Genomic DNA, 13,042 nt, shown 5'->3' with positions numbered 1-13,042 from the left:
AAAATTAAATAAAATTTACGAATCAATCAAAGTTACTACTTTAAAATATTTGTTTCTGAAAATAACTTTAAAGAGAAGCGATTGTATACTTGGATTCTTCAACAATCCAACTTTTCTTTTTTTTTTTGAATATTTTAATTTATTTTCAAACTTATTAACAAAAATATTTAGTTTGTTATGATTCGTATGGAGTATATTATACGCAAACTTTAATTTTTAACACAGTTTCATTTTTATATTCTTGAATGATTTGTTGTCATTTTAAATTTCTTTCCCCTTTCTACGGCTTATTGTTAGAGGTGGCCTTTAGGTTAGAAATTGTTGAATTTATTTTATTGTACTGACAACTCACACAATTCACTCATAGACCTGAGGAATAAACGCAAAGCTGTCAATGATTGTCTGAATTTTTTATTTGTATTAATTTATCTTAAGCGATACACAGACTTTTATAGATTCAGATATTATAATTATTCATTTTGACATTTTAGTTTCTATTAGATTTTTTATTATTTATTACTGACTATCAATTCCATACTTATTTCAATACTCTATTCTAGAATGTTCCGACTTATCTATTTTAACTTCTTATAACTTTCATTCGCCTTCTATCTCAAATCTGGGAGAACAGTTCACATACTCCACCGCTTTGCTTCTACTTGGACTTCCACCAATCCATAAGACTTAATTGCGCCATGATATTAGTCTGTATATAGTATTTTTATATTATTAATTTACATATCTCGTAAAAGATTTCACCGTTAGACTATTTGAATTATCGACTTTTGTTTATATGTTTTAATGTTATAATTCGTTTAATTTAACATTTATAATGACCTGATGAGGGTTGAAACGTCTATTTACCATATTGTTTTATTGTAAAGAAAATGTATTTTTATATGGAAGCATTAAACAACTTGCTTTGGCTCAAAGTCGTAATTCTATGTATTAATTTGTTAATTATTGAGCTTTTCTCAATTTTTCATTTTAAATGTTTTATTTGAGATAAATTTATTTATATAATCTATTATAAACGAATTATATAATTATAATATTAAATGATAATTAATCTTATTTAAGAGAAACATTATAGTTTATCATTTTAGTATTAAAAATTTTACTTTCAATTTTCTTAAGAGTCTCCTATTTAATAAGATACGCTATAGCAGCGTAGGGACATTCTGATACCGTAATTCCCCAATGGCTCGTAATCTACCTCGAAACAGTAGCTCCTAGGCTAATGGCCATAGTTTGATCTAGTCGATAAGAGCTTCTAGTCGCTACTTGTATTTAAATTCTCAATGATATCCTTGAATGTCTCTCATTATGCATTTACTTCCCGCGAGATATTCCAATATATAGCATTTAAATATTTCGTGCATTTTGCTATTTTGATATTAATTTGTTCTCAAAATTAAAAGACGTCAACATTTAAATATGTATTTTCACGAGTTAAGTTTCAGTTACATATATATTAGCAACGAAGCTTTTTTACTTGAAATAAATTTTACAAACAAAATTCTATTTTGTTTTGTGTGATTGGTATGTGTGTGTGTGTGCGCGCGCGCACGCGTGCATGTATGTAGATTAACACACTTTACTTTAATAAAAAAAAATTGAAAATTGCTTAAAAAAGTTAATAAAGAATTTGCTGACAATGAAAAGCAATTTTGATTGAAAGTTTATCAAAGGATTCTTTAATGAAAGAAAGATATATTCTGTACAAGTAATCATATATATTGTTATTATTTCCGGATAAATAAGAAAAATATCTATCAAAGAAAAACATCTATCAAATAACATATTAAAGTCAAATAATGTATCAAAATAATCAATAAAATTTGAAAAAAATACCGATAATATTTCACTTTCTATCTCGATCTTTGATTTAATGAAAAGCACAATGAGAACCGAGCTTGAAAAAACGAAACAAGGTTTCACCTACACATCTCTCTATTGTTTTGCATCATATTTAACAAGCTTTAAATTGCTTTCCATCGTGTACAGCACGTGTCCGTCAGAATCAATTCGATCTCTGTTTGCGGTATAAACACGGAGTGCGGCAGTTCCGCAATTCTGGCGCAACAGATAATATCGTAGATATGGCGTGCGGAAACACGAGTATATTCGTTTGTAACATCGATCACCTCCCTCCCTCTTTTTTTAATCGAAAATAAAAATCATTTCTATGCGTACCTTTCGCACGGATGATATTTGAAGTTATAACGCCGCTACATTTCTGTTTTTGTTTTTCAATAGGTGTTATCCACACACATTGTTTTCGCGTTTAATCGCATCAATTAATTCTGATTATCAGCGAAAAATGTGGAAAAACATGATCAAATGTATCTTCCCATACGCTTTGCAGCCAATAGTAGGCTCTCCAAACAAAATCTCGGCTATTGTCCTGCTATCGCGATCTATACGGTTACTATTTGCAAGCGAAATATCCGGATATCATTGGTGTACGATATTCCTGTTTGAGATAATGTTGCAGACATCTTGTAATAGAATACAAGCGGAAATGTTTGCGAAACGTTTTCCGGATAATGCGACACATGGCGATATATTAATCGGATACTGCGCTTTGCTCCGAAACTATAAGGATACTCGTGCGATTTTCGATGTGTTTGCAGGCCTGATTATTTGCAACATATGTATCTACATCGCATAGATCATAAAATTTTTTCAATGTGAATTTGATTGAACGTCATCTATTTATAATTTTTTACGTTTTAATATTGGCTATATAATAAAATAAAATTCTATTTAGAAATAAAATTTGAAATATATTAATAGGGAATAAATTATTTTAATTTATTTTAATTTTTATACTAATTGTTTGGTTCTCAATGTATAATTGTTTATTAAAAAGAAAACATGATAAAGTGTTGAAATCGCCACTGTAACATGTAAAATTAATATGAAATTTGTTTAATGCTAAAACAAAATATTACAAGAGTATGACGTAATAAACGTCGCAATAATATGCAATTGTTTTTCGCTGTATTACAATAAACAAGAAACATCGCGGAACGTAGTTATATAAAATTAATATTGACGTAGCCATTCAATCTTATTCTTTCACATTCTTCTCCATCTGTTGTACATACATAGAATTTAACTCAGATCGAATAACGTAAATTGAAATCCATTTTCCAATGTCTCTCCATAGAGTGAACGTGAACTCACTCATACCAATCATTTCACAAAAAGGCTTGATTAATAAGAATTCCATCATAACTCTTAATTTAATTTTCTCTTCTTTGCCTTTTGACACATAAAATGTCATAACTTTAATAATAATGACTAGAACTATGAGCAATATTTCCTCTTTTCCACACTTTTAACTGTAGAAAATATTTGAACAAAATATTTTTCTTCCAATGTGCGTGATGATCTCTCGTTATAATTTTTTAATAAATACAATTTGGAGATTATTTCGCAGAGATTTTAAATTATAAATGTCGCACGTGTTTTAAAAAATAAATTCGCATATTCAAATATTCGAGAATAATGTTTCATCAAATTAGAGCGGCGTTTGCATTTGCTATTATTCCACAAATATAATGATGAACACGCAGATATATTCATTCACAAAGTTCTTTACGAAAATCGCATTCTCGCAATACGAAGTATTACATCACGCAAGATGCTACGTATAAGCTTGCGCTATTATTACGTCACAACTAATTAACATCACAAACGCAACAAGTATCTCTTTCCGTTTCCACCCTTACCTACTTCAGTTCTCGTAAATCCGAAGCCGTAATCGGTTCCTCGGGGGATGCGAAAGCACGAAATTGCTCTCTAAAATGAGTGGCAAATTGTGACGCCAAAATTGAGTTTTAGCTCCAGGTTAATGTGTCATTATCGGCGCCATCGAGACCAGTCCTCCGAGAACAAAAAGCGTCCCCCTGCTCCTCGCCTCCACAAGTGAGGCACTTGCCAGTATGTAATATGCAAAATATATTTTCAAAGTATATTTGAACTTGGATATCGTTCACGAACTATGCAAAGATAATCATTTCTAGTACTCTGGAATACATTTCATTAGGATTTTCTAAATCCTAACTGTTAATGTTTGTCATAAAAAAAAAACGTTTTCAATTTTAAATTTTTTTCGAAAAAGATTCAATGCATGATATATATCTTCGTGAATATCGCTGTGTCCGTTATCGCTGAATCGCAGTTGTTTCACATATCTCCAGGGACTAAAACTAATACAACGGCCATTAATCTCGGTTAGTAGCTATTCTTTCACTTTCCCATTAAAACAAACAAATACCGTATAATATCAAAACTGGGACCAGTTGCAAGGTGGAAAGGTCGCTTTTTCGGTCATACATACGTCCGTTTAAATGAGTATAACACGGTCCGCAAACAATGGCCGCGGTTTATGTAAGCTACACCCAGCAAAACGGCGCGCATCCGATACGCATACCCATACGCGGCCCTGTATACTCGGCCTTTAATTTATGGCGGCTTAATGCCAAACAAATAAACTCACAAATTTACTTCCGGCATGAGCGGCATCACGGTCACCGTTGGGATAAACATCCTCTTTCATTAGTTCTCGTGCCCATCGTGGAGGAAACGTAGACGGGAGAGGGGGGGAGGGGGAGAGGGAGAGGGTGGAGTGGTTACCTTCCCCTCTGGAGTGCAGAGCGGGAGAAAGGGATAAAGCGCACTTTACTTTTTTTCTTTTTGCCGGACGCTTTTTGTTGCGCGCGCCACGCTCGAAGGATTTATTGGTGCTGGGTTACCTGTCGGCCCTCTCTCTTCCTCCCGTGATAACCGCGCCCGTAACTCCGGTAAGTTTCGGATTATTTCCCTTTTTTTTTTTTGCGCGGGTCACGGTCGCTTTAAGCCCGACCGACTGATAAGGATTTGAAATATTCCGTGCACCGGGCCTCGATCATGTGCGATACACGGAAATCGCAATTATACTACAAGGGCCAATGTTGCTAAGAATAAATTACGGGATAGAATAGGGTGCATATCATTAACCCAATTCTTTTTTTTATACCTCCCTAAGGCCTTTTTTCTCTTAGTGCAATAAGCCGGAATATTAAGGAGCATCGGCCAGAAAGATTTAATATGAGATGATGGCCAGTTCGCTTCAAGCTCTCCTTTTAGACAGTGGCTCGGATTGGGCAACCTTCCAGAAGTCCGTTGGGCTGGAGTTTTGGAAGTTTTACCAGTGAGTAACCACTGGTGAAGACGCGTGGAATGATAGTATTGAAGTTGTGGGAAATGTCGAGGTCGAAAATCGATGAGATTTCTTGCGTCTAATCGGTGGCTCCGATTAAAAACTTTTTAGCATCGTGAAAAAGCTGTCAACTCTCGATATTAATTATCTATGATTCCTCTTTTAAAAGATCATGCGCTGTAAATGCAGGAATTGAAGTTGCACGACAGAAGACGATAGGTATATTACATTGTTCACAATAATGTATAATATTATTGATATTAATACATTATATATATATATATATATAAAATATTAATGCATAATATTATTAAATTTATAAATGTGTGCAATCACATCCATATTTCCAAAAATAATGCTCTCACGTTCACGGTTGTGTCAGGTATAAATTGTGACGTGAAAATTAAGCATGAAATCCAATTGAAATAGCTCACTCTAAATGTAAACTATGCAACTCGAAAACCTACAAAAGTTACTCTAAATCTACAAATAAATTCAGTAATGCAAATTTCCAATTCACCGATCAAATCAAGAAAGGCATGTTATACCTCAGTGCTCGATCAAACATCATGTATCTGCGATTTTCTGTAACTATAAGGTACTTTTATAAGCATCAGTTACAGAAAAGCATGTATATAAGCGACGGTTTCAAAAAGAATTAGAAAACGATAAATCGCAACTTCAAAATTTCTTTAAAGAATCGTCGGAAATAGAATATGTCTTTCAACAAACTAATTTAACAGTTATGAAACTTGACCAAATACTACATCGGTAAATAGAGCAAATTAACATTTAGTTAAATGTCATCCTTGCTACAATTTAGATTACTAAATTAATTTGTTAATTAATAATTTAATGATATAATAATATTATATTATGTCCTTTCAATATAAAATTACAATAAAACATAAATTAAAGCAAATATTTAACCAATAATACGAATTACTAAAACCTATTACACAGATTCTTAAATAAAGATATTTGAGATATTTCAATAGTTAAGTAAATGCGTAATTATTTGATAAAAATTTCTATAAAAAATAATATTTAATTTAACTTAAATTAAACCATTCTTCGTGGATATCTCTTTTTCAACAATCACTTTTTAAATTATTATTAACATATAACAAAAAAAATAACGAGATTGTACAAAAGTTAAAATAGTCAATATTTTATCTCTAATTTTTCTTCCAGTTTACCTAAATATAGAAATAGATATAAGAAACATGTTCCACATATGTAAAGAAGAGATATAGCAAAAATCTTATCTGAACAGTCTTAATAATATACAAACTTCATACTTATAATGAATTCTCAAAAAAAAAATGTAATTAAAACAAATATTCACGTTGCAACTTATGCCAATTAATATCTACCTCATCTATAGTAGAAATCTCTATAGTTTTATGTAAAAATACATCAAACTAAAATTACGTAATACAGACTTGACATTAAGATACTGCTATGAGAGATTAAATAATGATTTAAATCTGATTATATAACCATATTTATTATATAACCATATTTATAAATATAACCATATTTAATAACCGTCATTATCATTAAAAAACACTACAATCACGTATAACTAACTTATGAGACTAATTGCCAAAGACAAACGCGCAAGCCGAGATAGTGTAATTAGAAAATAACTTCTCATTTTTCTTACTAAAAAATCTATCAATAATGAACATAATATGGAGCAGTTAATAATAAATGTATAGAGAAAATATATGAATAATAAATGTTATAATATAGAATAGAATTAGGTATCGCAAAAAACATGAAGTTACATGTAATGTACTTGTTAGTTGTAATTTCCCACTCAACAATATAACTATAATATAACACATGTAATTTAATGTTTGCTGGGACTGTATAAAATTAAAATTACTACACAATATTTTCATTAAGAAAAAATTTGAATGGAAATATGTCAAAGAATCTACCATTAAAAGTGAGATAGTGCAAATATCATATCAATCTATCATTAAAAGTAAGATAGTGCAAATACCGTCAGAAATGTAATTATGATTCAAAAATATTCTAAGTTCACTGATAAATAGAACTCTCAAAATCAGGCTTAATAATAATGTCGGACAAGATAATAAAATCTTCAATGTGCAAAATTGGAAATCTACAACTAAGCAATTAAAAATTTTACTTTCTATGCTATTCATAATAAACCGAGGTCCATACTATCGAAAATCAATAGCTGTCATCCGTCAAGATCCAATACCTAATATCATACATTTACAATCAATATCTGGTGACATTGAATCTACAATAAATATTTAGACATACTAAGAAGAAATAATACAACTATTAAAATTATTGTAGAATTTAATTCTTTATTAAATTATGAAGTGAACATTATGTGATATTATATTATACCGTACTTCAGTAAAATTACTGACGAAATATTATTAAAGACTGCAGTCAATCCGCACAAATTTTTGTGATCATCAAAGAAATCCGAGAAGTAATTGAAGAGTATTGATATTATCGACTATTGATATAAATTTGTAATTGTTATATAAATATTTAAATAATCCATAATTCTTTTTATTATACAAATGGCTTTATATATGCATACTTAAAATGCTGTAATATCATATATACATTATCATAAAATTTTTTCTTTTCTATTGTTACCATCTTATGGATAATTAAACACGGATGGTAACTATATATAAAAACGCAGTTATAAATAAAATTAAATATTAGTACGTTAGTTATAAATATACATGTCTGAAAAACATTGATCTAATAATAATGAATCCTACAATTAATAATTATTTACGTCACAATGGTTAAACTGTGTTTACGTTTTAACAGATACTCTAATAGTCTAATAAGCTAATTCTCATATAAGATTATCGGTCTATATAGTAACTCATCGATGATAAAATGGAAATAAATTGTAATCAAATTATTATTAACTTGAACTATTTTGAAATAAATTAATTATCATCTACTTATTCAAAAAGAAAATTCATATTATAATCAGTATTTTTTTTCTTTCTTTACTCAGTACAATAATTTCCGATGAGTAAATAAAATATATAGAACCAGAGAGAAACCTCTCTCTGATAGGACCAATAATAATGTGTGTATGATCAGTACTGTTATCTATAATGACATTATCAAAATTATATAAACGCTCAAAATATTACTCACAGAGCATAAGAAAGAAATTAGTTTTAATATCGACGAAATACTATAATAGCTGGAGTATGCACGTGAAATGCACAATGCAGCTTCTCTCTGCTGTGGTAGAACCTGGTAGACCTAACTTGACGCACTCAGTGGAAACGCTCCCTAACGCAACGCGTGACGCGCTCAGTGGGAATTCAGCCATAGTCCTATCCAGAAAGGAGAATTCCAATAGTACTGAGTACAAAATAAACGTTCTGCTGAACGCGGTCGATACTTTTAAATAAGCGTTTGCTCTTAGCTCAAAACAAATTTGCAGAAATGTTTGGTTTTTTTACCTCATTTTTACGAAATCTTTTTTAAACTTTACAAGCATGCATCTCCGATCGTCTAAATTAACATTTAAACATATTACTCGTGTACCTTCTCGACATCCCATAAAGGCGGGATAAGCAATGCCATAGTGAACACTGATAAATACACAGGCTTCGTGCTATAGCGCGAAAATATAGTAATATTTCGTGCGCATGCTGCTCTATAATTCTAGCGTGAATTTCTTGCCGCGCTCGCGTCCATCGTAATGCAGATATATTAAATTTCGACAATGGACAGTCGTTTTTTAATGTTCGCGCAGTATGACCGGAAGCGTACTTCAGTTCATTTGCCGCCAAACTATCCTGCGTGCTGTGGTGTTGTTTATCCGTCAGCTCTCGAACGTACGGCTGTAGCGTAGATAATCACGCCAGAGACGTGCGCGCGTTACACGTTGTATCACGCTGTGCCACGGGATTGCCTCTGCGTCCGTTGGAATCGATTTGTCCCTTGAACTTCTCGAATTTGTGGAATATATCATGGCTAAGGTTCAGCTGGCGAACGTCGCTGTTCTGGACAATCCCTCGCCGTTTCTGAATCCGTTCCAGTTCGAAGTCACATTCGAGTGCATCGAGGAGCTAAAAGAAGGTGCGAATTTCGATTTTATGATTACGATTCGCGCGACAACGCTGTTTATTCGAATAGATAACGATGTCCATTCGTTCGGCACCTTCGAGTACACGTCCATTCTTTAGGTTAATTTTGTAATTATGATGCTACCTGCACCATAATGATGCAGAACTGTTCACGAATATTTTATAACACACGCTTGATCGTAAAAACGAAAAAACTAAAATATAAATATATATATATTTTTTTTTTAGATGATAAATATGATACATGTTCTAACCTAGTAAAAGTTCTTGTTGGTTAACTACGTTTCTGCAGTGTAGTCGTTTAATTTTCTTATATATGTATAACATATAATATTTCTATATACATATGCAAAAGAAATATAATGGCATACAATACTGATATTCTTTTAGATTTGGAATGGAAAATGATATATGTGGGCAGTGCAGAGTCAGAGGATTTTGATCAAGTTTTGGATACTATTTACGTTGGTCCAATCCCTGAGGGAAGACATATGTTTGTATTTCAGGTAAGATATCATCATGGAATAGCAAGTATAAGTGTTTTATGTTGTAATTTATTTAATATTGATGTTTAAATTCTGATTGTTTTTTTTCCCTTCTGTCGTTAGGCTGATCCACCCGATGTGAGTAGAATCCCAGTCAACGATGCTTTAGGCGTAACCGTTGTGTTGCTGACCTGTTCATATAGAGGTCATGAATTTGTTCGCGTGGGTTACTTTATAAATAACGAATACACCGATCCAGAACTCCGAGAGAATCCACCTCCGCAGCCACAATTCGATAAGGTTCAGAGGAACATACTAGGCGATAAACCACGTGTCACTAGATTTAAAATAAACTGGGACGACTGTCCAACTGGATCAGCGAATAATCTTCCCGAGGGCATGGATGCACCCACAGCGTTAGAAGATACATCGCAAGATGCGCCCACATCCACATTAGGTTTTACAGAGAATACGCAAAATGGTGGAATGGAAGTGATGTGAAAAATGATTTGCTGCTACTAAGAAAATAACTCGGTGAACTAGCATTATACAACAATTTAAATGATAAATGTAGTACCTGGAATGAAGATGGAAACGAAAAAGTACACACACTCAGTATATATATATATATATATATATATACATATATTTAGATAATTCAAAAAAGTCGCGCAAAATAATCTTCCTTATAATTATTGATGTTTTCCTTCGGTAAGATCCAAAAAGTTTGTACATTTTGAAAAAGAATTATATGTTGATAATGTGATAATCTTACACCTGAATAAAAGACAATGATTGTTTGGATTAATTGTTTGCAGGATAGTTACTTTCAGGCTCTTAATCAAATAGTGGTACTTGATTACTACTTGCAATCTTTCGAGAATAATGTAATTTTTGCAAAAAACTTCGAATAGAAGCAATTGTGGCACCAGTTGTGCACAAATAGAGATTAAATGTAAGTGATTAATTATACATCATGTTGTAATGCAACAATAAATTTAAATACACATTCTTATGCAATTATTATTTGAAATTACTCTGTTAAGTAGCTTATAATTTGAAGCTTGAAACTAAAAGATATGTTTGATGTTTTAAGTATTATATTATTATTGCTTATTATAATGTCATGTTGCATTAGATTGTAAGACGGTTTCCATTTTTATTAATGTATATATATATACGTACATACTAAGATAAAGAATACATATTATGTTTTTTACTTGAAGAAAATGTGTTTTCTCCCCTCCCCCCTCTCTCTCATTCGAACATAGCTAAAAAGATATTAGACAATAAAGTCGATGCATATGCTTAAATTCTAGACCACATCCAGATTAAAATTCTGTACGTTCATTTATTTAGTTTTTTTTATGTCAAACATTTCTCGTATTTTACATTCTTGTGTATTAATTTATATAGTAATACATCATTCAGTTTTAATAAAATCATGAGTTTTAATAATATAAATGATAAATGAATTAATAGGTATAAATTTGAAAATATCAAGCATCTTTTAATAATGTTAAGGTTAAAGAGTATTTAATTAACTGTATGTAAAAAAAGTGAAATTTTATATAATTTCTCGGCATATTAAGATATAATTATAATTAAAACCTCTCCGTTTCTTCTAAATTTATCCTAAGAAGGAAATATATTGTGATTTTATTACGAGATTATATCTTTTAATCATTGGATTGCAACTAAGGATTGTAACGAGATCGAAGGTCGTGCACGACATACGTAACATATAAAACACATGCGATACATATGCGTAAACATAAATGCGAACGTACACAATATGAAAAAACACGAACGGTTCGGCCACTCTTTCGCAAAACGTATGTACGACTCGCATAGGATCTCGACGCGTCGGTCAAACTAACTTGTTTAAGCAGAACTAATTTGTTTTCGTTCAAGAGAAATCTTCGATTCGAGTCTCGCGGGGGAGCATTTCATAGAGTAAACAGTAGATGAAAGATTAAACATTTTAAGATAAGACAGCCAGGAAGAATCCTACGAGTACTTATGTTTATCAAGGCTAGGTTTTATACGAACCGAAACATACAGGCAGTTTAGGGACTCAAAAGGACCATCGATGACGTGCGACGTCGTTGCGTCGCGACACGTAACCGCGCCGATAGGGATGAACCTCGAACGCTGGAGCGAGCAGCGAGCGCAGTCGGAAAAAGAACGATTTTCCCTCTTTCGATCGGTAGCGACAGGGATTATCGGACGCCGAAGTCAGATCGAGCGTAAGAGTGCGTTAAATTGCCGAGCCATTCGCGACTCAGGGCCACAGCCTAGGCATTGTCGCGAGTCCGTAATAAGCTACCCAGAGCAACAGCCCCAAGGCATTGTCGCAGATCGCGTACCGACTCAGGAAGACATTCTCCTATGCATATCGTGTGCCGCGGTCAAACCGGTCAACAGATCGACCCGGGGAATCATCCCCAAAGCGTTGTTAATACAAAGAATCGCGAGACAGATCGCGATTCGCAAGTGTAAATGCCACAAACATTTCGATTTATACAAAATAAATAAACGATATACGAAACTATAACAGTGTGCATATTATTAATGTTATTCATGCTGATCCACGGAACAAGGATTGCAATCATTGGTTTTGATGTAATCGATTCGAGGCCTCGCGATTTATTCTTTAGCGCCGATATACGACCGTATATGATGTATTTCCTGACAGATGGGTAATTGAAAGAGTCTGGATAAGATTCGAATTGCAGACTACTAATTTACAGTCCTACAGGATGTTTAAATTCTTGGTTAATTCACTTGTTAAAAGAACAAGAAAAATTAATGTGCTAAAAGAACATTCGCAGAAAGCTGCACACACGATAATTTTTGCATTTTTTATTTAAAAAATTATCAACTTTTAATACTCTGTAAAAGTTAAATCATAATTGCTGGAAAGTTATGCTCACTAAAATTTTGATTGGCGTCTCATAAACTATAAAATCCCAAAATTTGAACAAATTATTCAGTCAAACAATTTCCCATAAAATACGTGCCCTTTGCGCAGTACAGCAAACATGCGTATTTTTAATTTTACAGAAAAAGTTCTTTTGCTTGTCGGAATTAAATTATGAATTAATATATTTAGAAGTATCCAAAGAAGGGCAAGTGAGCCTTGCACGAAATTAGTGCTAAAATTACATATATTTAAACAATAATCATTGTCACCCAAACGTTTCGGCTCCGCATTGAGC

General features: G+C 32.3%; 1 protein-coding gene across 1 annotated transcript; it reads left to right on the top strand.

The window, feature by feature from the left end:
* The first annotated feature begins 8,648 nt into the window (after window positions 1-8,648).
* LOC105457351 (histone chaperone asf1) lies at window positions 8,649-10,841 on the top strand. Its single transcript, XM_011701968.1, has 3 exons — window positions 8,649-9,328; window positions 9,727-9,842; window positions 9,945-10,841. Exons 1-3 carry the CDS (start codon window positions 9,220-9,222, stop codon window positions 10,320-10,322), a joined length of 603 nt encoding a protein of 200 aa, XP_011700270.1. The 5' UTR covers window positions 8,649-9,219; the 3' UTR covers window positions 10,323-10,841.
* Window positions 10,842-13,042: the final 2,201 nt, after the last annotated feature.

Source organism: Wasmannia auropunctata, unplaced genomic scaffold (genome assembly GCF_000956235.1).
Source record: "Wasmannia auropunctata unplaced genomic scaffold, wasmannia.A_1.0 LD335259.1, whole genome shotgun sequence".
NCBI classification, from domain to species: domain Eukaryota; kingdom Metazoa; phylum Arthropoda; class Insecta; order Hymenoptera; family Formicidae; genus Wasmannia; species Wasmannia auropunctata.
The sequence above is the reverse complement of the archived record's forward strand: the minus strand, read 5'-3'. Positions and strand labels throughout refer to the sequence as shown.

Excerpts from the sequence above, each read along its gene's own strand:
- LOC105457351 (XM_011701968.1), top strand. The coding sequence starts at position 9,220 with ATGGCTAAGGTTCAGCTGGCGAACGTCGCTGTTCTGGACAATCCCTCG. Across the intron at positions 9,329-9,726 it reads CATCGAGGAGCTAAAAGAAG|ATTTGGAATGGAAAATGATA; the intron begins GTGCGAATTTCG and ends ATATTCTTTTAG. Across the intron at positions 9,843-9,944 it reads GACATATGTTTGTATTTCAG|GCTGATCCACCCGATGTGAG; the intron begins GTAAGATATCAT and ends TTCTGTCGTTAG.